At 60.0% G+C, this 25,293-nt stretch overlaps 2 protein-coding genes across 17 annotated transcripts in view; both read left to right on the forward strand.

Moving 5' to 3' along the window:
* The window catches only part of UNC13B (unc-13 homolog B), a 148,883-nt gene extending 137,239 nt beyond the window's left edge, over nucleotides 1-11,644 (forward strand). For 6 of the 11 annotated variants that reach the window (XM_077346631.1, XM_077346632.1, XM_077346635.1 and 3 more), the window contains 10 exons: nucleotides 296-384; nucleotides 848-991; nucleotides 1,604-1,727; nucleotides 4,442-4,498; nucleotides 5,289-5,369; nucleotides 5,803-5,950; nucleotides 6,646-6,702; nucleotides 7,677-7,769; nucleotides 8,140-8,299; nucleotides 9,009-11,644. In XM_077346631.1, the coding sequence (XP_077202746.1) occupies nucleotides 296-384; nucleotides 848-991; nucleotides 1,604-1,727; nucleotides 4,442-4,498; nucleotides 5,289-5,369; nucleotides 5,803-5,950; nucleotides 6,646-6,702; nucleotides 7,677-7,769; nucleotides 8,140-8,299; nucleotides 9,009-9,294 (1,239 nt within the window). In that variant the 3' untranslated portion in view covers nucleotides 9,295-11,644. The remainder of the gene's footprint in view (nucleotides 1-295; nucleotides 385-847; nucleotides 992-1,603; nucleotides 1,728-4,441; nucleotides 4,499-5,288; nucleotides 5,370-5,802; nucleotides 5,951-6,645; nucleotides 6,703-7,676; nucleotides 7,770-8,139; nucleotides 8,300-9,008) is intronic. The other 5 variants (XM_077346634.1, XM_077346637.1, XM_077346628.1 and 2 more) reach the window with 2 other exon arrangements.
* Nucleotides 11,645-17,057: 5,413 nt separating this feature from the next.
* The window catches only part of LOC143842025 (phospholipid-transporting ATPase ID-like), a 48,846-nt gene continuing 40,610 nt past the window's right edge, over nucleotides 17,058-25,293 (forward strand). The window contains exons 1-3 of one of the 6 annotated variants that reach the window (XM_077346639.1): nucleotides 17,058-17,481; nucleotides 19,906-20,063; nucleotides 24,458-24,535. Coding sequence is in view for 4 of the 6 variants with exons in the window: in XM_077346642.1 (XP_077202757.1) it covers nucleotides 24,493-24,535 (43 nt within the window). In the remaining 2 variants the exon portion in view is untranslated. Of the gene's footprint in view, nucleotides 17,482-19,905; nucleotides 20,064-22,292; nucleotides 22,476-22,525; nucleotides 22,804-24,457; nucleotides 24,536-25,293 lie in introns of those variants that run through there. The other 5 variants (XM_077346642.1, XM_077346643.1, XM_077346641.1 and 2 more) reach the window with 5 other exon arrangements.

A 25,293-nucleotide genomic window follows, 5' to 3' on the forward strand; every position in this document is an offset into this window, starting at 1 on the left:
GGTCTTCCTGCTTTGGTTCAGCAGTTTGAACGGCTCTTCCCTCCACAAGCCCCCCTAAACAAGATCCACTGGTGAAGGGCCGGAGGGAGCAGATCGGGGCAAACGGGTGCTTGTGCCAGGTGGGACGCTTTCGTGCTGTGCCCCTTGAGTCCTGTGCCAGTCTACTCGTGGTGCCTAGGCTTTAGATCTAGACCCCTCCCCACCATGCTTCATCTCCTGGGTCCAAGCCCATCTGTCCCCAGCCCATCCGCCTTCTTCTGCCCTCCCCAGTCAAGCCCTCTTCCTTTATCCGCAGCTGGATCCGGAGGCCAGTGACTCCCTCAAGGAGCTGCAGGTGAAGCTGAACTACGTCCTGGATGAGCTCAGCGCCGTGTTTGGCAACAGGTGAGGATCACCCTCCCCCCCTTTCCCCTGCCCCAGGGCCGCCCCTCACAAGTTTGGAGGAGCCCCTCATCCTGGGGGACAGGGCCTGCCCCGGGGGCCTCGTGACTCTCAAGCTGGCCTGCATCTGTGGGCATTAAGGGCACTCCTATGCCCAGGCTCCAGCTGGCAAGGCCACTGTCAGGGCATCAGAGAGGAGCCTCGTGGGCATGCCCCCCCCCCCCGTGTTCATAGCAGCAGGAAATCCTCCCTCCAGACTGGGGATTCTGGGGACCCAGGAGAAGAACCACATCTGGAAGGGTTGCAGAAGCCTGGCTGGCATCCACTCCTCCGTGAGCCCAGGGGATTCCAGCCCCCCATTGTGTGTGTGGGGTGTGGGGAGGGTGTTCCCTTCTGGGCCTCTCCCCTCTGTCCCGGCCTCAGGGCTCCTCCCTGGCCTCTGCGGCTGAGCCTGTCCCCCCTCCAGCTTCCAGAGTCGGATTGACGAGTGTGTCAAGCAGATGGCAGACATCCTGTGCCAAGTGAAGGGGGCGGGAAACGCCCCTCCAAACATCGTGGCCCAAGACGCCGACAACGTCCTGCGGCCCTTAATGGACTTCCTGGACGGAAAGTAAGGACGGGGCAGGGCGGTCTGCTCAAGGGGCTTTGAGGCTTCCGGCAGCGGAGGCTGCTTGAGGGCATGGAGGCCTCTCTGGCTCAGAAAAGGCCCTGTGGCCAAGGGAGCCAACTTCCAGGGGGCGCCTGGAGAACTCCTGGGATGCCCTCAGATCTCCAGACTGCAGAGGTCATTTCCCCTGGAGACAAGGGCTGCTTGGGAAGGAGAACTCTCTGGCACAGCACTCTGCCAAGGCTGTCCCCCAGGCACCACAATCCCCAGGCCTAGGCGTGGGCAGCCCTGCCTGTGACCCCGGGCCCGGAGTGCCCCTCTGCCCGCCTCTCTTCCCTGATCGGCTCTTGTCACGGCTGGCCCTGAGGCTTCACTGCAGGGTTCGGGGAGCCCCGTTGACCCGGAGGGCTTCCGGGGGGGGCGGGCAGATGGAAGGGAAGTGGGGGCCTCATCCTCAGGACAAAGAGGAAAGTCAAATAGCAGGAGGTCTGGGCGTGGGAAACATGCCTGTGGAGCCTGGGGGTCAGTGGCTGCCGCGGGGGTCAGTGGCTGCCGCGGTCTGTTCATGGGCAGGGACCCCCAAAAGCCCGGGTTGGCCTGCTTCTTCCCCTGCAGCCTGACTCTGTTTGCGGCCGTCTGTGAGAAGACTGTTCTGAAGCGGGTGCTGAAGGACCTCTGGCGGGTGGTGATGAACACCCTGGAGAAGATGATTGTCCTGCCGCCCCTGGCAGACCACACGGTAAATGCCCCCCCTCCCTCGACTGGAGCACAGCTGGCAGGAGCCTCCCCAGGGCCAGCCAAGAGCGGGGAGGGGGAGTGGAGCTTGCCTGTGGAGCAGGCAGGGCTAAAGCAGCTTTGCTCCTGCTGAGCGGTGGGAGGGAGGGAGGGAGGGACCGCTCCCCGGTAGGGCCACTGAGCCATGAACACGGCAGAGCCAGCCACTGTAGCACAAGGGAGGGAGGGAGGGAGGGAGGGAGGGAGGGAGGGAGGGGCTAATGCTCAGAGACTGACCGGCAGGAGGAGACCCTCTGCCCCGCATCTGGGCTGGGATCCTGCCCAGTAGCTTGGAGAGCCAATGTGGGGTCACGGTTAAGAGCGGCAGCCTCTAATCCAGAGATCCAGGTTGGATTCCCCACTCCTCCTCCTCATGCAGCCTGCTGGGTGTCCATGGACCAGTCACAATTCTCTTAGAGCTGTTCTTGCAGAGCGGTTCTGCCAGGGCTTTCTCAACCCCACGTGCCTCACGCGGTGTCTGTTTGGGGCAGAGGAAGGGAAAGCGATTGGAAGCCACTTTGAGACTCCTTTGGGTAGTGAAAAGTGGGGATTAAGAAACAACTTCTTCTTCTTGTTCTTTGAGTCCTGTCCCCAGGAGTCAGGGAGCAAGTCCTGAGATAGTGGCTGAGCGTCCCTCTTCCTCTTTGGCTGGATGGCCCCTCGTGGGAATGGCTCCCAGAGAGCCTGGGGAAATAATCCAGAATAACAAACAAAACAAATACAGGGAATCTTATGGAAAATTCAGAAAGAGATGAATAAAGGCACCCCAAAGAAAGCTCAAATGCAAAACAAAACAAAACCAGCATCCAGCAGGGGCACCTTTGAGACCAACAAAGATTCATTCAGGGCGTGAGCTTTGGAGTGCAAGCCCCCTTCCTCAGACTAGGAACTGCCATCATGACAGTGGGAATATAAAGCAAAAGTTAATCATAGTCTGAGGAAGGGTGCTTGCCCTCCAAAGCTCACGACTTGGGCAAATCTTTGTGGGTCTCAAAGGGGCCCCTGCTGGACTCTGGTTTTGTTTTGTTGTGCTGCTTCAGACCAACACTTAAGTGCTGCACGAAAAAAGGGGACGATTCCAAAATTGTAACAAAGGAGAGACAGAATAATTGTATAAGAAGATAAAAGTCTCTTATGTCATTTATTTAGACTTGGACTCTTTATTTAGCCTTTGACTTTTTATCTTCTTATACTTGAGAGCCAGTTTGGTGTAGTGGTTAGGAGTGCGGACTTCTAATCTGGCATGCCAGGTTCGATTCTGCACTCTCCCACATGCAGCCAGCTGGGTGACCTTGGGCTCGCCACGGCACTGATAAAACTGTTCTGACCGGGCAGTGATATCAGGGCTCTCTCAGCCTCACCCACCTCACAGGGTGTCTGTGGTGGGGAGAGGAAGGGAAGGCGACTGTAAGCCGCTTTGAGCCTCCTTCAGGTAGAGAAAAGCGGCATATAAGAACCAACTCTTCTTCTTCTTCTTCTTCTTCTTAATTAGGCCACTGGATATATTCTGTCTCTCCTTTGCTTCAGACCAACACGGCCGCCCACAAATGCGGAAATTATTGTACAGTTAAATACCAATCTGCATTCGTTACGTAGCAGTCTCAAGGACGATATACGCTATGCATGCTCAGAGGAAACTCCCCCTGCGTGAATGGCCAAGGAAGCTCCCAGCAGCTTCAGCTCAGCCGGTTTCGCAGTCGCTTCTGCCGGGGAGCAAACATGGCTGTTCTTTTAATAGGAAGGGGTTCCCAGTGATGTGGGAGAAGAGCGGAAGCAGACGCTTCTCTGGCTCCCAGTGCCACAAACTAGGAATTAAGAATGCTTTACTGCCCAGCCTGAATTGAAGGACAAAGGGAGTCCGACACAGGCTACCAAAATGCCCTTAGGATTTCAGGGGCTGGAGGCACACAGAGTTTTGGGGATTCCTTGAGTATGGTGGGAGGGGCTGGGCGGCATGGGGGCAGGCTTAGGGAGAGGGGGCTGGGTGGTCCGGCCGAAGAGGGGGGGGTGCATGCATGTGCCTGTGCCTGTGAGGCCGGTCTTGGCAGGGGCGTCTTTTCCCTTGGGAGATTCACTCGGGCGGGGGCAGCCCGACCTCTGGTTGGTGCCCAAGGGGGGCTGCCTCTTCAGATGGAGTCAAGAGCTGGGCCAGCGCATGCCTGGAGGCGATCAAACTCCACCGGCCCCTCCAAGGCCTTGTTGGGTGATGGTGCCAGGCCGCTCTGCATCAGGCTGTGCTCTGCACAGTTTTGGCAGTGTCCAGCAGCCTGGCAGGGTGGGCTCTGTGGCCCCCCCGCCTGCCCTCGGGGCCTGTCGCCAGAGGTTTAGCAGAAGCCAGGAGGAGAGCGGGGTTCTCTGGGGGGCCATGCTCCATCACGCAAAAAGCCCCTGCCAGGCCAGGGAGCAGGACAGCAAGGGGGCTAGGGCTTCCCAGCAGCAGCCCACCTCGGAAGCAGGTGACACGCTCCGCCACCCGGGCAGCCTGTTCTGCAGCTTTCTCGTGGGGTGACCCTAGCAGGCTGCTGTGCTGTGGCCCTTCAGGTAGCATCAGGAGATGATGTTCCTGTTCAGCTGCCCGGGTTTCCTTCGGCCACCGTGTCCTGCCGTGGAGAGCCTCTTGCTGGCCACGTTGCCTTCCCGGTGGTAACCTCCTCCCTCTTTTGCTCATCACATCTGTAGGGAACCCAGCTGATTTTCAGCGCTGCTAAGGAGTTGGGGCATTTGTCGAAGCTGAAGGTATTGGCCCTGGGGCTGTTAGAGCTAGCCTCCTGCCATTCCCCTCCCTCCCTCCCTCCCTCGCCCTGCATCTCTGTCTGTACTGTGTGCATGCGCGTGGTCCGTGTCCATGGCATGGCTGGCTGTGCTGCTCCGGGTGCCACCTGTGGCCCTTCCTGCCTCTCATTCCCTCCAGCCCTGTCCTCATCAGATGGAACTCCTCACCCTCAAGCCCTGCGAGGCTGGTAGGAAGAAAGCCTAAAAGTCTCTGCCAGGCAGAGGCAGGGAGAGTGGTACCCCCAGCGTGATATGGACAGGGGTGTCCACCAGGCCCCTGGTAGACTGCAGAGGGAGGGGGAGGTTTGGCCTTTAGACTCGGGGGCAGAGCATGGGGGAGGGGTCAGGACCAGCCAGGGGGTCTCTGGCAGGACAGAAGTGTCCCGTGGTCTGCTGCAGGATTCGGCATGAGCAGCACAGGGAGGGGGAGAGAGCCGCTCGGGTTGGTTGCAGGGGGGCCAAAGGAATGGTTGGTCTGCCATCTGGTCAGGAGAGTAGCTCTTTGCAGGGGCATGGGGGTGTGTTGGGCACAGGGAGCACAGCCCCTCCTCCCTCCCGGCCGGGAGCCACACGGCAACAGCCTCTGCTCGGAAAGCCCTTGCCCCTGTGGGAGGCATTAGGGGGGACCTGGAGGGGCTGGCACGGCTGATGCTGCTTGGCAGAGGAGGAAGGATGCCCGCGCCCCACACAGCCCCTGTGTCCCAGAAGCCCCCTCCTCCCACCTGGGCTGAGCAGGTGCCTGCTGCTCTTTCAGGACCACATGGGCCGAGAGGAGACCCGGAGCCTCACCCCAAAGCAGTGTGCAGTGCTGGAGCTGGCCCTTGACACCATCAAGGTGAGTCTTCCCCAGGGGGGCCAGAAGAGCGCTGGCCTTGCGGAGCACCTTGGCTTCGGCTGAGGCTGGGTCCCTCTGGGTCTTTGGCCCCTCGCTGCCTTGGCTGAGCGGCCCCACCCTCCTTGGGAGCCTCTCCTCCAAGGACTCAGCGGGTGAGAGCCGCCGGGTTGGACCTTCCAAGGCCAGGCCTGGAAACAGGAGGTCATTGAGTGGCCAGTCCAAGCCCCCCCTCACCCCCCCCCCCGCCTTTCCCGTGAGAGAGGAAGGACACTATGACACCCCCCCCCTTCCGAGCAAGGTGGGGTCTGATTGGCCCGGCAACTTGGGCAGAAGGCTTGGCCAGCAGGGCTGGGGGGGCGCGGCGGAAGGGCCCTCTGGGGTATCCTGTGGGGAGCCCCCTCTCAGCCGCTGCCGGCCCCTCTTCTGCCCCCAGCAATATTTCCATGCCGGGGGGAGCGGCCTGAAGAAGACCTTCCTGGAGAAGAGCCCGGACCTGCAGTCGCTGCGCTACGCCCTCTCCCTCTACACCCAGACCACGGACGCCCTGATCAAGACCTTTGTCCACACGCAGACCGCGCAAGGTGGGGGCCTCCCCCTTTCCCACGGGGACGCAGGGGAGGGGTCCCGGAGACGCCTGCCACACATCCCACACACCCCGGGCCGGAGTCGACTCGCTTAACCTCTCCACGCAGCACAGCTGAACTCCCTTGGGCAGAGCTGCTGCTTTGGGGCCTCCTTTGGGGCCGTGGGAGGGGACACCGGGACACGTGGTGGGCAGTCCACAGTGGGCATGCGGGAACCCCTTGCGGGGGAGGGGAGGCTGCCTGTGTCGGATCTCTCCCCAGCGAGAAGGCCTGTGCAGCCTTGGTGGTGCCGGTGGGCACTGTGCTCTGGGTTGGTGCTGCTCTCCTGCTCCTGGGACGAGGCCACGTGGGCCCCCCTGCAGCATGATGGGCGTGGGACTGAGAGCGGCAGGCAGGCAGGAGGAAAGGCCTTGCTCCTCGTCCAGAGTGGGGAGTGTGTGGGGAGAGCAGGCGAGCTGCCCTCAACTCCCCCTTCTGGCCTTTGTCCGCTGTGAAGCTCAGGCGACCCCCTCTCCACCTGCCTCTCGTGCCGCGTGGTCCCCGGCTCATCCTGCAGCGATCCCAGCCCATCTCCAGTGCTGCCTTGTGTCTTGGAGGAGGAGGAGGAGGAGGCTGGGTCCTCGGGACCTGGGACCCCCCTGTGGGATTGTAATGGGGCTCTTTTCTCTCTCTCCCCCTGCTGCTCACCAAAGTGCATTGTGGGAAAGGTATTAGGTTTTCAGCTCACGAGGATGCTCGGTCAGAGAAGGGTATGTTCCCGGCTCATGTTGCCAAATCGTCCGCCAGCTGCAGATGTGCATTTCAAGTCCCCTAACCCTCCGCTGACCCTACCACCCCTGTCCCTTTGCACCCCTGTATGTGCCTTGTGGGTGGCCGTCCCCTCCTCCGCCCATCTGTCCTACCTGCCTGGTGGAGCCCTGCAGCGTCTGAAAGGCAGCCAGGAGCCTCCTCTTTCGGAGGCTGGACTCTCGTGGCCCGTCTGCTCTCTGGGGATCCTCACCCTCCCGCCTCGCTTGGTCTGGAGAGGCCACAACTGACCTGACCGGCCTGCAGACTTGCAGCTGCCTGAGCCGCTCCCTCTGCCAAGTCACGACCCCCAGGAAGGGAGCAGGCGGCAAGGCCCTGCCGCTCCAGGAAACGTGGACACATCCCATTTGGCTGCAACGACCCTTTAAGGCACCCTGCCTTTCGAACCCAGAGCACAAGACGGTGCTTTGTGCCACTTGGCAAAGCCAGGCTCCAGTGGGGCTCTCGCTGTGGGCTCTCTGCCAGCCCCCCGATTACGGTTGCCCTGTAGGTTGGTGTTGGTGCGTCTCCGGCAAAAGAGAGTGTCTTGTTTGAAGCTGTCACCCCGTGTCAATTCTCCCTGCGCTTCCCTGCCCATCATGTTCATGGTGTTTGCCTGCTCTCTGTGTGCCGCCACAGGCTGGGGCAATGCGCGTGTCCCTCCACCCTCCAGGGCTGTGGCCTAGCAGATGAGGAGGTTGAGCTGGGCCACCCCCAGTGGCTTCCCTCCCATGGGGCAGAGAGCAGCCCCACTGGTGGCCACAGGAAGGTCAGGGAAGGCGTGCCACAGCAAGGCATGGCAAAGAAGAAATAGGAAGTGGCACCCTTGGCATCCTTAGCCCCAAAAGGAGCCTGGCATGCTGGCAGGCCTGTGGGGAGGGGGCTGTGGGGCCTGGGGCCTCCCTCCACCCCTGAGCCGCACCCTTTCTCCTCCCAGGCTCCGGAGTGGATGACCCCGTGGGCGAAGTGTCCATCCAGATCGACCTGTACACGCACCCTGGCACGGGAGAGCACAAGGTTACGGTCAAAGGTAGGAGGAGCTGGGCTCAGTGGTCCCCCTGCTCTTCTGGGCCGGCTGGGGCCTCCCTTTCCAGGCTGCTCTTCTGTTGGGACAGAACTGTGCCTGCAGCTCTTTCTCTGCCCGCGGCAGGCCAGGAGCACGGCTGCTTGACACCGGCAAAGGGGGGGGGGAGGCCACAAACAGGGCTGTCGCCGGCCTGCCTTTCAGGGGGGGGGGGCAGGCGCAGCAGAAGAAGCTCCTGCAGAGCTGTCCTGGGCCGGGCAAAGTGGCGCTTGAGATGCCGGATGAGATGCCAGGATGCTCTCTCCGCCCTGTGGCACTGCCGTGTCCCAGGGTGGCAGAGCAGGGTCCCTTCAGATCCCTTTTGTCTCTGGTGCAGTGGTGGCGGCCAACGACCTGAAGTGGCAGACCTCCGGGATGTTCCGCCCCTTCGTGGAGGTCACCATGATAGGACCCCACCAGAGCGACAGGAAGCGGAGGTTCACTACCAAGTCCAAGAGTAACAACTGGACTCCCAAGTACAACGAGACATTCCACTTGTAAGCCTCTCGCTGGCTCCCCCCACTCTGAGCAGGCTGGGATCCGTCCCCCCGTCAGCGCCACACCAACCCCAGAGCCCAGGGGAGGGGGGCACAGCCTCTCCCCACACATCTCTTGGCTCTCACTCTTCCCTGCAGAGAGACCCACGGGGGGGGGGGGGCAACAGAAGGGGGTGGGTAGCAGGGACCCCTTCAGCAGAAACTGAGCGGCCGTTGGGCCCGGGTGCCTGGGGGCACATAATTTCTTAAGATGCCGTGAGTGGGATCCTCTCCCTGAAGTCATTCCAGGCAGAAAACACAGAAAGGACAAGGGGGGAATTTAGCTCTTGATAAAGATGCTAAAAATACTAACTCCCCCCTGTGGCTGCCTTCTGCCGAGACTGACCCCTCTGCCTCCCTCACATGGTCTCCTCGGCCCTTCATTATTATTATTATTATTATTGAATTTATTATTGAATTCCACAGGGCTCTGAAGCAGCGTCACCTGGGGAGGGCCACCTGCTGTAGGGAGTTGTTAAAACCTGCCCCCCGCCCCACCCCTGTTTAATTTTGGCAACCCCCAGCCTGGGGAAGAGCCTTTGGGGCTGGCCCTGAGAGGAGGTGAGGCTCTCCTAGGCGGCCGCATGGGGAGAACACGCCCTGGGCAGGACCGGGGCTGCTTTTCCCACTGGGCTGGCTGGCTCAGGCAGCGCTCTCCGGTCTCTTGCAGCCTGCTGGGGAACGAGGCCGGGCCGGACGCTTACGAGCTGCAGATCTGCGTGAAGGACTACTGCTTTGCCCGCGAGGACCGCATCCTGGGGATTGCCGTGATGCCACTGAGGGACGTGGCGGACAAGGGGAGCTGCGCATGCTGGTGCCCGCTGGGGCGCAGGGTGCACATGGACGACACGGGACTCACCATCCTGCGGATTCTCTCACAAAGGACCAATGACGAGGTGGCCAAGGAGTTCGTCAAGCTGAAGTCAGAGTCCCGCTCAGTGGAGGAAGGGAGCTGAGCCCTCACCCCCACCCCCGGCTGTACTCTGAGCACCCCGTGCCAAGATGCACAGCACTGTGCCCACTCGAGTCCAGGGGGAAGCGCCACCTCCCTGCCCTCTGGGGAAGCTAGTGCGGAAGTGCAGGGGGAGTTCGGGGGGGCGGGGGGTTGATCTGGCCTCCCTGCCCCTTGGTGCTCGCTGTTGGCTTTCCTTCTGGAAGATGCTTCTCCTCCAGAGGGGGCTGGCAGTGGGGGGGGGGGAGAGTGTTCACCCTGTAAGATCCTGCCTGGCCCAGGGTCTAGCTAGCAGCAGAGAAGATGGGCAGGGCACAGTTGGTCTTGCCCACTGGCTCACGGGAGTTCTGGAAGGGGCTCCTGCCCAGCCACTGACAGGAAGCAGGAGTCGTCTGCCACCCTTGCATCCCCTTGGGAAGGGGCATAATGCATTGCCCCATGCCCCCCCCCCCCGTGGTGTCCTCTGTTGGTTCGGCCTTATTTTCCACTGAGTACTGTTGTTGTTGTCCCAGAGAGCCTTCTCCTCCTCCTCCTCCTCCTTCTCCTGCTGTTGAACTCTGCTGGCACCCCTTGGGCCAGGAACGGATTTGGTGCTCTGCTATGAGTGTCTGAGGGCCGCACGTGGTGGGCCTTGGTGTACATATCTGGGGGCTGCTTTTCTATCTTCCTCTTGGCCCCTCTTCAGCTGTGTGGTAGGACCCTTCTGTCTCTCAGACATGCTCCGCTCCCGTCACGGGATGAAAGAGATGGGTGCTCTTTGGGGCACCACATGGTCCTCTTGATTTTTAATCACTATTTTTATGTCCCCGTATTGCAAGAAGCCTTGAATAAATTCATCTTGTAGCAGCATTTGCTGTTTGTTGCCACCCACAGGACTGAAATGCTGATATGCTTCTTTAATACGGTGGGGGGGGGATGTGTGTACCTGTGCAATTCTAGCCCCCCTCCCCCCAGAACAGGCTGTGGTGGTGGGAGGGAGTGTCTCGCCTCCTGAGCAAGGGGTTAATTTCAAAGATTGCCTTTGGCTGGGGGAGGGTGGGGGCTGCCCTCCCCTCTCCTCCCCTCCCCCTCAAGTCTTCGGTCTCTGCCGGAACTCTTGAGCAATGCCCCCTTCCTGTCACAACTGTCCAAGGGAAGATGTCGGGCTGGTGAACGAAGGGAGGGGTCTCCTAGGGAGAGAAGGGAAGGTGGGGAGGGGGAGGGGGGTCTTTCCTGCCCTTCTGACCAGATAAGATTCAGCTGCGCTGGGGTGGCGGTGGGGGGGGGGTTGCTGCTCCAGATCAAGGCAGCCTGAGGTGGGCAGTTGCCCGTGGAGTGGGGGGGGGGGGTGCAGAGCTTGCATTAACAAGGCCTTGGCACCTTACAAAGTGAAAAAAAATTCCATTAAAGCCAAACCCCGCTTGCTTCTTGAGCAGGGAGCCACAGTTCACACTGGCCTGGCCGGCAGAGATTTTTGGTCCATGAGCAGCGACCCTCTGAAAAATGACGTTGGAGGGCCCTCCTTATTTGACAGACTGATTGAGATATAATGAGAGAGACCCGTTTTTAGATAGCCAGCATTAGATTTTTAACCTGGAGTTATTTACTGCTGTTTTAATTGTTTTAAATTAATTTTAAATTTTCTTAGCCAAATTTAAGTGCAATACATGCCGTGTTTTGCACTGTCCAGAGCGGGTGGGCAGCAGGCAGGCAGGCAGCCGTAAACAGACAATCCAAAGGATAGCAATAGCACTCTCCCAGGAGCCAGCTCAGGGCCGAGCAGATCATACAATCGAAACAAAATAATTGAGAGCAATAATAGTTTAAAACAGTTTAGAACAGTTAGCACATCAGTGGTTGTCCTGCTTCCCTGAATTGGCCCCTCGCAATGGATTCTCCCAGCCTAGCATGTATCTGTGGGGGGAGGGGTTTTTGTCGGAGGGGCGCATAGATATTATTTATTCCAACAATGGAGAATTATCTAATTAATAAACTGCCCTTACTTCTTGTGTGTGTTTTAAAGCTGAGATCAGAAACGTCGTATTTTGTATTCTGAATCATTTTACCTTTTGTGTATTTTAATAACTTGTGCCGCCGAGGAAGGAAAGCCAGGTGGCCATAATGCATTTGGTTTTAATGGAATTTTCTACTATTTGTAGTGCATTAAAACTTTGTTAATTTAAGATATGCAACCTATTAGTATTTATTCTGTTATTAGGCCTTATGTCAGCCTTCTTGGTTACTTGGTCTTTCTGGGTAAAAGTTTTTTCTTTCCTCATTTTGTTTTGGTTTTGCTGTTTTCTTAGAGTTTTACAGGAATCCAAGAATATAACACGAACCTAAGAATATTAAATAAATAAATATTTATTCTTGTATCCTGCCCTTCCTGGTAGCCCTGCTGGATCAGACCAGGGAAGATCCATCTAGTCCAGCCTCCCGTCTCACACAGCGGCCAGCCAGTCCTCCTGGAAGGCCAGCCACAGGGCAGAGAGGCCAGCGCCTTTCACTGTGGATGTCTCTTGGTTCTGGGATTCAGACTGCCTCTGAATGTGGATGTTCCCTTTAGCCATCATAGCTAGTAGCCACTGAAAAATCTCTCCTCCATGAATCTCTCTAAGGGGACTGCTTGGTCTAGGAGCAGTCAGTCCCTTTTGGCACACGAAAGGCCCAGGGACAACCGGGCCACGTCTTAGAAGTTCACCTGTGCATCAGTTGTGCAGATAGAGAAGCAACAGGCTCAGGTTCAGTCCAGATGCTGCTATTATGATGATGATTATTTTATTTTATTAATCTTAATACAAGCCCGTGGCGCCACAGGCGCCGCGGACTAAATAAAGCTGTAAGCCCTTGGAAGGCGGGATGTGTCCGGGATTAGGAAGGGTGCCGATTGGCCCCTTCCTCCGGACAGATTATCGGAGGGACCAATCGCGCCTGCCGATTGGTCCCTCCAATTCCCCGCCAGAGCAACTGCGAGCCGCGCACAGCTCCTTTGCCGGCAACCTGACGCGTCGGGAGGCACGAGGCACCTCCGACGCGTCAGGCCGCCGGCCTTGCGAGCTCCCGCCAGCGTTTTGCCCGGCGGGTGTTTTGGGCGGCGGTGGCAGCAGCAGGGCCCGTCAGGCTGGAGCGCTCTTGCGGGCAGCCTTGGTGGCCAGTTGCTTTCGCGGCGCCTTCCCGCCCGTCGACTTGCGAGCCCCAACGAAGACACCGCCGGGAACAAAAATGGCCGCCGGCAAGAAGACAGCACCAAGGAGCCACCCGCCCTTGCAAAACGCCTATAATGGGTCAGCCGCCTTCCCTCACCCTACCCTCGCCAGTCCCTCTCTCTGTCCCCGCCTGCTAACGCCCATTGTATTTGTTATACAATGGGCTTTTTTACTAGTTAAACTAATAATCCACCTTCCTCCTAAGACTCAAGGCGGCTTACATAAAAGTATGTCCCCAATAAAACCCATCCCTAAAACAGTTCTCCCGGGAACTCATTCCACCAGGTCACGGCCAGGAACGAAGAGGCCCTCGCCCAGGTAGAGGCCAGGCCTCTTTGGGGCCAGGGGCCACTAATGGATTAGTGTCAACAGAGCAAAACAGACAAGCAGCCTGTCAGATAGGCTGGGCCCAAGCCACGAAAGGCCTTAAAGGTCAAAACCTTGAACTTGAACTGGACCAGAGGTGTTAACTGGTGCAGCTGCCTCAGCACTGGCTAGATATGGGTCCTCCAAGAAGAACTAGTGAGGAGTTCTGGCCCCACTGGTGGACCTCCTGATGGCCTCTGGGTTTTGGCCCCTGTGACACCGAGTGCTGAGCTGAATGTGCTATGGGCCTGATCCAAAATGGCTTCTCTCATGTTCTTATCGGTCCCTGAGCCCAGCGACCCCCGCAGGTCCTTCTGACCGGGTCTGCACACTCCCCCTGTTATGGAGTGCTGTTCTCCGTCGGTGGCACAGACTCTTCCCTTCCTCGCTCGGACATGCAGAGACCCATTTTAGCCCACAAACCATTTTGCCCGCCTGCAGTATTGGCGGAAACAGGCTTTCAGTTTTCAGAACTGAAGACAATGTTTACAGTAGCCACACCTGCCAGCCACACACATCAGCAGCTTTTCTTGGGCTTTCTTCTCCCTGCTGAAAAGCCCTCCTGTGGTCCAGATCCACCTTGGAGGACGATGCCGGTGGGTGTCTCTACTGCCCCCTGGCCACATAGGGCCGCTTTCCCTCTGCTTTGGTCCCTTTCATCGCTCCTTTGACTCCTGCTGCTTATGGATTTTCACTAATGTGTCACTTCAGAGGCTGCTTGAGCCCCCTTTAGCTAAAAGCAGCTGTTCCTCCCCACTCTAATGTGCAGGGGAGGGGGATCTGTCTGTGTTCAGGTTCAAAGAAACCAGGCTCAGCTTCGGTAGTGGTCCCAGGCTGAAAAAAGGAACTGGGCACCCACGTTGCAGCCAGGAAATAGTTTTCAGGAAGTGAGACGGTTGTTTTGAGTAATTGTTGCACATATTAAACTGAAGAAGGGAAGCCGCCTTCAGCCGGGGGGAATGGACTGGCAGGCGCTTCCCAGTTCCTTCTGACTGGCCCCCAGCAGGTTCCCAAGACACTACGGCCGTCCCCAGCCTCCACTTGGTGCTGCTGACCCTTCCCCTCCCCCCCCCTCAGGGGTGCCGAAATAAAATACCTGCTGCCCCCTGGCTCGGAGTCTCTCCACTAAACCAAGCCATGCATCCAGCACTCCCCTGCGCCTGCTCCCCTGTCTAGAGCCCCCCCCCTAATTGCTTGGCCTGCCTGCTTCACCCCTCCGTGCTGGCGGGGAGGGGGCCATGGACCCCTCCCCCCACGGCACCTTCAGGCTCCTCCACTGCCCTCCCTACATATTTTGAGCAAGATTGAATAGGCATGGGGTTTTTTCCAGAGATCAGACTTGGCGCATTCACAACATGCAAGAAAGACGGGTTCCACATGTTCCATTCTTGCATCCCGCAATGAGCACGGGAGCCAAGAAAAGGTGACAGCCGGGGAGCCCCCCCCCTCTCTCTCTCTCCCCCCCCTCTCTCTCTCTCCCCCCCCCCTCTCTCTCTCTCCCCCCCCCTCTCCCCCCCCCCCCCGCTCGGTGCCTCATAAAGGAGGTTTGATTTAGGGAGAGTGAGCTTTTCTTGAGGTTGCAGCAGCTTTAAAGTTCCTGATTATCCTACTTCTCATCTCTGGACCTTTTCCCTTGGCCACACGAGGAAGCTGGGAGGGCCTAGCCAAAAGCTTCGGCCTGCGTGGTTGGCGCTATTCCCAAGAGCTGCCCAAGTCAAAAGAGATGCCTTTCTCGTGTGCTAAGAGCCCATCCCCCACGGAGGTCGTTTGAGTTTCCTGCCCCAAAGAGTTTATTTCTTAAATTATGTATCACTTCCTTTGAGCCAGTCTTCTCGGGGTGATGGACACCCTTAAACAGGATCAATAAGACAGTTATTCAATGATTAGACATTAAAATAACTTAAAACCTCATTCTGCTGACACCGAATTTAGCCCGTCACTATAGCCATTCTTGGGAGGGATGAGGGTGGTGGGAGGGGCCAAATAAGGGAGGCCCGGTCAGATGCTATTGATCGGCTTCCTCTGGCCTCACCTCTAAGCTTGGCAGAAAAGCTCTGTCTTGATTTTATCCGGGAGCAGATTCCACCGGGCAGGGGCGGGGCCAAAACAGCCGGGGACCGGGTCAAGGCCAGATCCCCGGCCCAAGGGAGGCCTTTATGGTGCTGGCCCTGACCTGCTGGGAGGAGAGCTGAGGGCCCTGGCAGAGCTCCTGAAGTTCCGCGGGGCCCGTAAGACGGAGCTCTTCCACCAGAGTTAAACAAAAGAGAGGAAAAAGAAAGTGAATGAAACACAATCCTTCTATGCCTCTACTAGATAGAGCCTATTTGATGTTAATACAGGGGAGGCGTCTTTGCTTAAGAGATTCTAAGTTTCCATTGCATTATTAGCTCACCTATAGCCACATGTCCAAGATGGCTGCTCACCACTTATTCTAAGAGCAAGCTCTAAGTTTGATGGTGAGCAGGCAAAAGACCCCTTTCTCCTCTGGGCGGCATAGAAATCTAAATAAATAAACAAACAATTAAATAAATAAAAAATATTGCCTCTCTGTCCTCTCCCAGTGGAAGCCCTTCTCCTAGGACTTTTGGGAAGAACCCCTCCCACACACACACACACACTCTCTCTCTCTCTCTCTCTCCACAGCACAGAGGGGAAAAACCTGTGTCCTTTTGAAACATAAGGGTGGGTGTGTTTCTCCACAGCCTATGACAAAAAGGAGAAAAATCTTAACCCCAATAAGAATCCAGGTACCAAAAAGGCTTAACAAAAGTTAAACGTCTAAGAGAGGTGCACCATAAAGTTTCGAAAATATAATCATCCATTGTTGTTCCTCTATATATTTCTGAAACAGCCTAGGGGGTGGAATGTGCCCGGCTGTCCAAGTTGGAATAGGGCCAATGAGGGTGCAGCCAGCTTTGTCCTGATTGGCCCTGCCCCTGTGGCTCCCGCCCTCCGGCCCTGGAATCTAGCCTCTTTGCTCTCAGACGCCTCAGTGCCTGGAGCCAGCAGCAGGTAAGGGGAGAGGGCCCTGGGCAAAGGGGTGTGGTGGAGGGCTTGCTAACCAAGTCCTCCTGGCGTGCTAGGCTGGGCCTGCTGACGAGGGCCTCCTGGCCTGCTGACTGCTAAGGAGCTCTGTCTGGCCCTGCTAACGAGCTGCCCAGCCCTCGCCCCACTTGATTTGGCTGCGAGCTGCGACCCAAAGCCACCGTAAGCTGCCTGGCCAGGGGAGGGGAACCTTTCAGGGCCCGTTCTTAGGAACAGGCTTTGAAGCTAGTGTACTTATAAAAATACTAGTATTTATTAATATACAAACATCCAAAGTCTCTAACCTCTGATAAAATGTGAAGCTGTAACTGTACTAAGTCTCACTACCACTGACCAAACTTGCTTCGGCATTGTTGCCTTTATGTTTAAGGACAGCATGCAAGAAATGTGCAATGTATTCTGGAACATATCAGTTCCATTGCAGAGACCATGGGCACTCTGTGGATTATTAGTTTCACATGTGGACCAGCGAGCTGGATAAAATAAATGGAGGCCTCTAAATTCTCAAAAACAGGCCCTAGTCCTCCCGTCAAGTAGGGAGCTCCAGGTCCTGAGAGGAATGCCGGACTACAGAGAAAGGCGCCTGGTCAGTGGCATGTAGAGATTGGTCTGTTTATCGGACTGGATTTTATCTGAGCCGCTGCAGAGAGCCTTTGAGTGTTTTTGATTTAAATTGTACTAGCAGTAAATAATAAATAACTACTTCATACCTATTAGGCCTGCAGACATTTCACTGTTAACTTTTTTTGGTTCCTCGGCACGGCCAGGCCTGCTGCGCCTGGCCTGTGCCACCGCAGCTTCCTCCATGTCAAGCCCAGAAGGACCCCCCTCCCCCCCCACCACTGCAGGGAGTCATGCCCAATGTGGTCAAGGTGGGAGCTGTGGCCCCCAGTTCCATCCCCAGGAGCCTTTGCCTGTGACCCCGCAGAGCTACTGCCAGTCCAGAGTCGACCGTGCCAGGCTGAGCCAAGAGCCAGGCCTGTCTGTTTGCATGCCAAGACTAATTTTAAACCTGCTACCAGCTGGTTGGTTGACATGCTGGCAGTGGTCCACCTTGCAGGCAGGGGCAGAGCCCTGAAGGATAAGGAGGTGTGAAATGTTTCAGCCAGGCCATTCTGGGCGGGCCCTTCGTCTCTCTCTCTCTCTCTCTCTCTCTCTCTCTCTCTCTCTCTCTCTCTCTCTCCCCCCCCCTCTCTCTCAGTGTCTGTGAGTGGGGGGGGGTGTCCTTATATTTCCCACAAACTTCTATCCAGGAGTTCTGGGAGGGCAAACCTTGGGTAGGAGAGACCCCCCCCCCACAGCCCATCCCAAGGGAAGGTTGCCCAGGACTCTCCCCGAGGCACTGTGGAGCCCCCTCTCTGAACTTCTACGTGGGACTGCTAGGAGACCCTGTCCAGAGGTTTTGAGGCCGGGGCCCTCCTGGGGCCTGTGAGGCCCGCCTTGTTTCTTCCTGCCAGCTGTGCTGGGTGGATCGATGGATGTCCCAAAAAGGTTCCTGGAGAAGGTGATGGACAGGCTACAAACCCAGTAAGAACTTCTGGAGGATGAACGACGGAGCCATCGGGCACTGGAAGGTTTTCCTCCCACTGGCAAAGGTGAGCGTGTTGGCAGTGCTAACAGACTCCTGCATCCAGGTCCGGGCTCGGGGCTGCCAGGCAGTGCCTCTGCCGGATTTCAGCTGGCTAGTCTGGCAGGGCTTTCCTTGAGTGGGGTGGTCTGGCAGGCTACCGCCATCCATGCTCTGGTCAGGTCCAGATCCAGCGACAGCAATGCACGTTCTGTTCTGTGGAGTTGCATTACTTTGAAGGTTGTTTGGAAGCAAAGGGCTTCGGCACAGGCACCGCTGCCCCCCCCTTTCAACGGTCGCCCCTGAAGATCCTGCCTCTTATCTGGGCCCCAGCTGCCGTCTGGAAGCAATGCAAGGGGCTGGCTCGAACCATTAACAGGGAAGGGGAGCTGCTCGTTCCCAGATCTGCCTGACTCAGGATCAACACTCTGGGGGGTCCCTAGTCAAGCACCCCATGCCCGGGGGGGGGGGGGGAAGGACACTAGATGAATTGCGACCCTGACATTCTTGTTGTTCTCAAAGGTGGCTTTGGGGTATAGGGGATTAATGCCAGGGCTGTCCTCTGAAACCACCCAAAGGAAAAGCTTCTCTCTGGGGGTCCCAGAACGCCTTCCCACAGATGTCTGGCCGGCATTGTCCTGACCCAGTGGGCTCCCCCTCCCGCAGCTGCCTTAAGCAGAGTCTGCACTGAACTTTGCTGGTTACAACATTTTATGGTTTTGTAAAATGATTGCATGTTTATCTGGAGGCTGGCCCTCTAATGGCAGGGCAAAGTCAAATCTGTTAAGAGACCACAGACTCCAGAGTGTTGGCTGAAATGTGTGAGGCCTCAGGACAGCCTCTCTCAAGTTTTTTTACCATTGAGAACCCTCCCCCCCCATTCAAACCCCAGAAGTGGCAGGATCCTGCAGAAGATGGTTGGGAAGCAGAGCTGTGGACACGCCCTCCTGGGGCCCCTCCCCTTCCCATCCCCCCCAGGCCTATCATTGGCCATTTAGGGAGGGGAGGTGGGTCAACATGACCATATTGGTCAGGAGGTGGGGAGCTCCCCTTCACTGGCCATCTTCAAGTAGCTGCTGAACAGATCCTTCTCCTGGCTGCTTGAAACTGATCCTGCACTGAGCAGGGGGTGGACTAGATGGCCTTATGGCCCCTTCCCACTCTAGGATTCTAGGAGTCTAGTTCAGCAGTGGAAGGGGCTGCCCAAGGAGGTGGGGAGCTCCCTTTCACTGGCCGTCTTGAAGCAGCGGCTGGACAGATCCTTCTCCTAGATGCTGGAGGCTGATCCTGCACTGAGCAGGGGGTGGGACTAGATGGCCTGCATGGCCCCTTCCCACTCTAGGATTCTAGGAGTCTAGTTCAGCAGTGGAAGGGGCTGCCTAAGGAGGTGGGGAGCTCCCCCTCACTGGCCATCTTCAAGCAGTGGCTGGACAGATCCTTCTCCTGGATGCTTGAGGCTGATCCTGCACTGAGCAGGGGGTGGACTAGATGGCCTGTATGGCCCCTTCCCACTCTAGGATTCTAGGAGTCTAGTTCAGCCGTGGGATGGGCTGCCTAAGGAGGTGGGGAGCTCCCCCTCACTCGCAGTCTTCAAAAAGCAGCTGGACATTGCTTTAGGCTGATCCTGCACGGAGCAGGGGGTTAGATTAGATGGCCTGCATGGCCCCTTCCCACTCTAGGATTCTAGGAGTCTAGTTCAGCAGGGGACTGGGCTGCCTAAGGAGGTGGGGAGCTCCCCCTCACTGGCCGTCTCCAAGCAGCGGCTGGACAGATCCTCATCCTGGATGCTTGAGGCTGATCCTGCACTGAGCAGGGGGTGGGACTAGATGGCCTGTATGGCCCCTTACCTCTCTAGGATTCTAGGAGTCTAGTTCAGCAGGGGAAGGGGCTGCCTAAGGAGGTGGGGAGCTCCCCCTCACTGGCCGTCTTCAAGCAGCGGCTGGACAGATCCTCATCCTGGATGCTTGAGGCTGATCCTGCACTGAGCAGGGGGTGGGACTAGATGGCCCAGAGGATTCTATGTCTGAGAGATTTGGACTCTGGCTGTGGAGGGTCCGGGATCCACTGTGCCTGGTCACCCCTCCTTGTTGCTGCCTGCCTGGGCTGGGGCTGGGCCTGGGCCTGGGCCTGGGCCTGGGGCTGGGGCTGGGCCTGGGGCTGGGGCTGGGGCAGGGGCAGGGGCTGGGCCTGGGGCTGGGGCTGGGGCTGGGGCTGGGGCTGGGGCTGGGGCTGGGGCTGGGGCTGGGCCTGGCCTCCCAGAGAGCCCTGGCTGCATGGGGCTGCCTCTCCTGCCGACTGAACAGGCCCGGCTGCTGTGAGGATGGCATTGAGCAGGTTCAATGATCAACATTTATTTGCTCAGTGCAATCCGGTGCCACGTCCCGCCCCCGCCCCCGCCCCCGCCCCCAGAACTTGGCCTTTCTCAGTGGGGTTCCTTGTGTGTTCCTTCTAGTCTGTGGGCCCCTGCCTCGCTGGCTTTTGGCCTTGGGGCACGATCCAGATGGAGGCTGTGTTGGGATGAGTCAAGACTCTGCATGGAACCCCGAAAGCAGGTTCCCCTTGCGCAGTGAAAGGAACCGGCATCCAGAGGGAGGGTCTGCTGGCAGGCAGGTAGGTAGGCGGGCGAGGCAGGGTGGGGCGGGGCGAAGCACAGGTCCTCCAGCCAGGAGGGGCAGGGTGGGGGTTCCCCCTGGAGGGGAGGGAGGCCTCAGGCGCTGGGCCCATGCGGCTCTTGCTTGCTTGGTTTTGTAGCCCAGCCAAGCACCTTCCCCTTTGGGAACGCTGCATCTGCCTACCTCATTTCTCTCCCTCCGCCCCCCCCCCGCCTTCTTGCTGAGGCTCAGCCCCCCCCCCCACTGCCTCATTCTGTGCTGGGGATGGGGGGGCAAGACAGTTGGCCCCCTCCAGATGCTCTTCCTAGAGGAGATCAGCCCTGACTGCTCTTTAGAAGGTCAGATCCTGAAGATGAAACTCAAATATTTTGGCCACCTCATGAGAAGGAAGGACTCCCTGGAGAAGAGCCTAATGCTGGGAGAGATCGAGGGCAAAAGAAGAAGGGGACGACAGAGAATGAGGTGGATGGATGGAGTCACTGAAGCAGTAGGTGCAAACTTAAATGGACTCCGGGGAATGGTAGAGGACAGGAAGGCCTGGAGGATCATTGTCCATGGGGTCGCGATGGGTCGGACACGACTTCGCACATAACAACAACAACAGATGCTCTTCACTCCCTTTTGATTGCAGGGAGCTCACGGGGGAGGGGGCGGGGGGGGGGGGAGAGAGGGGCTGGCATGGTACGGCTCTCAGTAGCGGATTTCAGGGCACAAGTGGAGAGATGCCTTGAAGTGCTTCCAAGGAAAGGGGGTGAAGGAGGGTGAAGAAGGGCTGTCCAGGGGCTAGCTCCTGGGCCCTGGATCCTGTGCCCCACACAGTCCTTCTGGAGGGGGCAGCCAACCTGGATAGCCACGCCAGCCTGGCATGTGAACCACCGAGCGAATGCAGGGGCATCGGGTGGAGGCAGGCCAAGGCCCACCACCTCCGACCCTCTCGTGCCTTCCAAGTCCCCAAGAGGGGCACAGCCAACCAAGTGGGGGGGGGGGGACAAAAGGAAATCCTTCTTTACACAATAAGCCCTTCCGGGGATCTCCTGCCTGGGAGGGGGGCGGAGACCTCCGGCGCCTGCGAAGGAAGACGGGACTCCGGTGCAGCACTCCGGGGAGGGGGGGCCGGGAGAGGCGCGCAGGGTCTTGCGGGCGGGCGGGGCTACCGAGCCTCACGCCGGCCCTGGAGGAGGAGGAGGCCAGTGCCAATTCGACGCCGACGAGCCTCCCTCTCCAGGGGCAGTTGCTGCCCCGGAACACAGCGCCCCTCGACGGCTCTCCTGCGTCCTCCGCCGGCCCGCTCGCACGGCCCCCCTCCCAGGGGCAGGCAGCCGTCTCCGCCGGCAGGCCGAGCACCGCGTCCCTCCCTGGCCCCGAAGGGAACGGGGCTCCATGCTAAGGCCGCTGCCAGGCCCTCGACGGGCATGCGGGGCTCAGGCCAGCCTCCGAAGGGGCCGCCTTTGCTGGGCTGGTGCGGGAGCGCGCGGGGAAAGCGGCTTCCCGTCGCCTCTCCCCGTCCGTCGGGAGCGGCGGGGCCCGCCGGGTGTCCGTGGCAAGCGAGTCCGGCCAGGGCAACGGCAGGTCCCGCGTCGGAAGAGGCTTCGCGCTCCGGGCCGCCCAAGGCAGCGCGCCGGTCCGTCTGCCCGAGGCGGCGGGAAGGGTCCCCGAGGCGCGGCCCTCGCTCCGCCCACCCTCGGGAAAGAGCCTCGCCGGCGCCTGCTCGGGGAACTCCCCTCCGGCCACTAACCCGGGCTGGCCCCGCTTCCGAGATCGGGGCCCTCCAAGCACTGTCCGCCCCCTCTTTCCCGACGCCCGCCCCCCCCCCATGCCTAGGCCCTGGTCGCCCGGGGCTTCGCGCAGACTGGGGGCTGGGGGGGGTCAAGCGGGGCTTAAGGATTCGCGGGGCCCGAGCAGACCCCCTCCCTCTCCCCCCCCCCACCGCCAGGGGGAAGGAGGGTCCTGAGAGAAGCGACGGGGCGGCGGGGAGGCCCGGGGGGGGGGGCTGGGAGTGCGGTCCTGCCTGGACGCCGGCTGCGCCTTGGCTCCGCAGAGGAAGAAGCCCGGCTGGGGCAGGCTGGCGGGGCGGGCTCCGGTCCCGGGAAGGGGGGCGGGGGGGGGGCAAGCGAGCGAGTCCCGCTTCCTGCCCGCCTCCCTCCGCCCCCTGCTTGGCCTTCCTTCCCGGGCCGCTCGGCAGGAAACGGGGGAGGGGAGGGGAGGGGAGGGGGGAGCGGCGGGAGCCCAAGGGCGGGGGCCGGGCCGGGCCTGTCGGGGGAAGCCTGCCTGCTTGCCGGCCGCGAAGTTCTCCGGGAGGCCGCCCCGGCGGGCTCGTGTGCGCCGCGCTGGGCAGGGTGGGCTCCCTTCGCCCTCGCCGTGCTGCAGCCTCCTCAGCCGGAGGCCGGGCGGGCCGCGGGGGCCGTCGCGGGTAAGCGGAGCCGCCTTGGGCGCCCCCTCCTCCGGCTCGACTCCCGACGGGGGGTTGGGTTTCCCTCGGGCGGAAGGGGGCTGCACGTAATCGGGCCGACCCCGAAGCCCCTGCGGCTGCCACGGCTGCGGGCCTCTTCCCCGTCGTAGCCCGGCCCCGGGGGCTTCAGCCCCAGCGCCGCAGAGGGGAGAGAAGGGTCCGCGGAACGGACGGGGCTTCCCCCTCCACCAGCGTAGGGGGCTGCCAACTCCGTGTCGGGGGGCTTCCGGGAGACGGCGGGGATAACCCCCCCTCCAAAGCTGCTATTTTCTCCCGGCCCTTCCTGGAGGTTGGTAGCCCTCGCTGGGATCGCTGTGCCGAGGCCAGGGTGGGCGTTGTCTTGGACTGCTGCGGGGGCGCCCTTCTTTCCCGGAGCCGTCTGTCGGGCGCGGTTCCAGGGAGCCCCTGCAAGGTCGTTGTGTCTGGGCAGCCCACCGGCGGGGAGGGGTCCGAGTCCACTCGCTTCCTCTGCTCTGCGGGGCCGCAGCGCAACCAACGGCGCAGGATCGGGACTGACTGACAGCCCGGACGGCGGCTCCGTCCCCTTTGCAGCAGGCCCCCGGGAGCAGCGGGCTGGACGGGACGGGACGCCCGGGCGGGGCGGCGGGGATTGGGGCCTGCGGGCCGGGAGGGGCAAGTCCTGCTTGGCCCTCCGCTCCTCTTCTGGCCCCCTCTCTGGCGCGGGGTCTGCCCAAGAGGCTTCGGCCTTTGCTGGAGCGAGAAGGGGGCTGGCGGCCGCAGAGCGAGGAAGACATGGGGGGGGGCGCTGTCGGGGGCGTCGGGGGCGGCTGCCGGCAAGGCTCCCTCTTGGGCCGCCCCCGAGGCCTCTCCCCCCTCCCCGGGGCTGTTCCTGCCGACGGGCGGGGCTCGGGGGGGGAGCGGGGGCGGCCGGAGGAGGGGCCTTGTGCTCCGAAGCAGCAGGCAAGCGCGGGCGGGGCTCCCGTCGGAGGCGTGGGCTCCAAGTGGGCAACTGCGCCCTGCTGGCCCGGAGCGCGCCCCGCGCGCCACCCGAGTGCCTCCTCAAAGGGGCCTCGTGGTTGCTGGGGCGCTTCACTGGGCCTCCTCTTGCAGGAAACATGTCCCTCGGTTGGGCCACTGGGCCCTCTCTGTGGGCTTCCCAGCACTATGGCCAGCAGCCCTTGAGGCCCTCAGCCTCCCTGCCCCCCCCCCTCAGGCACCTGCATCCCCCACTCAGGGGGGGAGAGGAGTGGGAAACGGGGGGGGGGTAGAGTGGGGGGGGCTTCTGTGGTTCAAATCCTCACTCTGCCATGGAACCTGGCTGGATGGCCTTGGTCCAGGCACACACTCTCGGCTTGACCTACCTCAGAGGGTTGTTGTGAGGATAAAGTGGAGGGGAAGTGAGCAATGGAAGCTGCTGGGGGAGAAGGGCAATTTGAATTCATGGATGCTCTGGGTTGCTGCCCACAAGCCACATGCAGCCGTTTGCTTGGCAAGAAGCCTTCCATGGGGGGGGGGGTTGCTGCTGGAGCCCCCCCCCCTTCTGCTAGTTTCCAGGGAAGGAGCCCTCCTGGACCCAGCTCCGTGCATAAGGCGTTTCCCGAACCCTCCGAAGGTCCACCCAGGAGGCTGGGCCAAAGCCTCTGGTCTTTCCCTTGGACCTGGTCCCCCCCCCCCCCTGGTCTCCCTCAAGGGAGGGCAGGATTGCTTTCTCATCTCTCCTCTGCCCTCCGGATGGTCTTGTCCCCCCCCCCCCGCTTGCTTCTTCCCTGCCCTCTGCTTGGGTGCCTGGGTGCCTGGAGCAGCATCTTGCCCGGGCGCAGAGGGAGTGGCGTGTAACCGTAGCTGCCCCGTGAACCGTGTCTGCCGCCTCCTTGGGCTGTGGGCTTCCCGCCTCCCTCCTGTGGCTGGCGGGCTGGGCAGCAGAGAGAGAAGTGTCCTTGCAGTCTCGCCTGACGGCGCCTTTCTCGCTCTCTGCCCTACAGGAGGTCTTGGGAGCCAGCTGAGAGAAGCCCCCAGGATGCCTCTTTTTGGCCTGAAGGTCGGCAAGAGGAGGGCGGCAGGTGAGTTGGGGGTGGGAAGCTGCCTGGAGTCTCAGCCACACCGTGGCCTTGGATGGCTGCCGATCGATGGATGGCGAGCTAGTGCAAGTCCTGCCGCCCGGCAACACAGCCCGCCCCGGAATCCAGTTACAGACGTCCAGCCCGGGGGAGAGCTGGCCGCCAAGCCCTGGGCCCCAGGGAGGCTGGGGAAGCCTTGGCAAGGAAGCAGGAGCTTGGGAGGCTGATGCATCTGGGGAAGGTTCCATAACAGCGAGGTGGGGCTGGGGCTTCCTTCTGGCCAGCCCCAGAGATGAAAGTGCCCAGCAAGACCCAGAGCGGCTCCCTGGCAAGGCCCAGAGGGGCTCCAGACAGCCTCTCCAGGGGGCCACCAGGTGACCCTAAAGACTGGGAGGCAGCAGCACCTGGCAGAGGCTGGGGTGAGCCAGAATGCCCCCTCAAGTGAGGCTTCTCTGCTGGGGGTCAAGCCCTGGGGCAGCCTGGTGTGGCCAGACTGGCTTCCTCCTGACTGTGGCCATGTTCTGCAGATTAGTGCAAAGCCCCGTGGGCTAGGGGAAGCAAGCCACAGGTCCTGGGGAAACTTTGGCCAGTGGCCTCCTGCAGGCCAGGGGGGAGGGAGGGAGGGAGGGAGGCCCTGAAGGGCATGGCGGCTCAGGGCAGTGTACAAAATTTTATAAAATACAAAATTAATTTAAATAAATGACAGCAGATTAAAACAGCAATGATACTTTCACAGTGCTCCTAATATAGTTGTTGGGATT

The sequence above is a fragment of the Paroedura picta genome, chromosome 7 (assembly GCF_049243985.1).
Source record: "Paroedura picta isolate Pp20150507F chromosome 7, Ppicta_v3.0, whole genome shotgun sequence".
NCBI lineage: Eukaryota > Metazoa > Chordata > Lepidosauria > Squamata > Gekkonidae > Paroedura > Paroedura picta.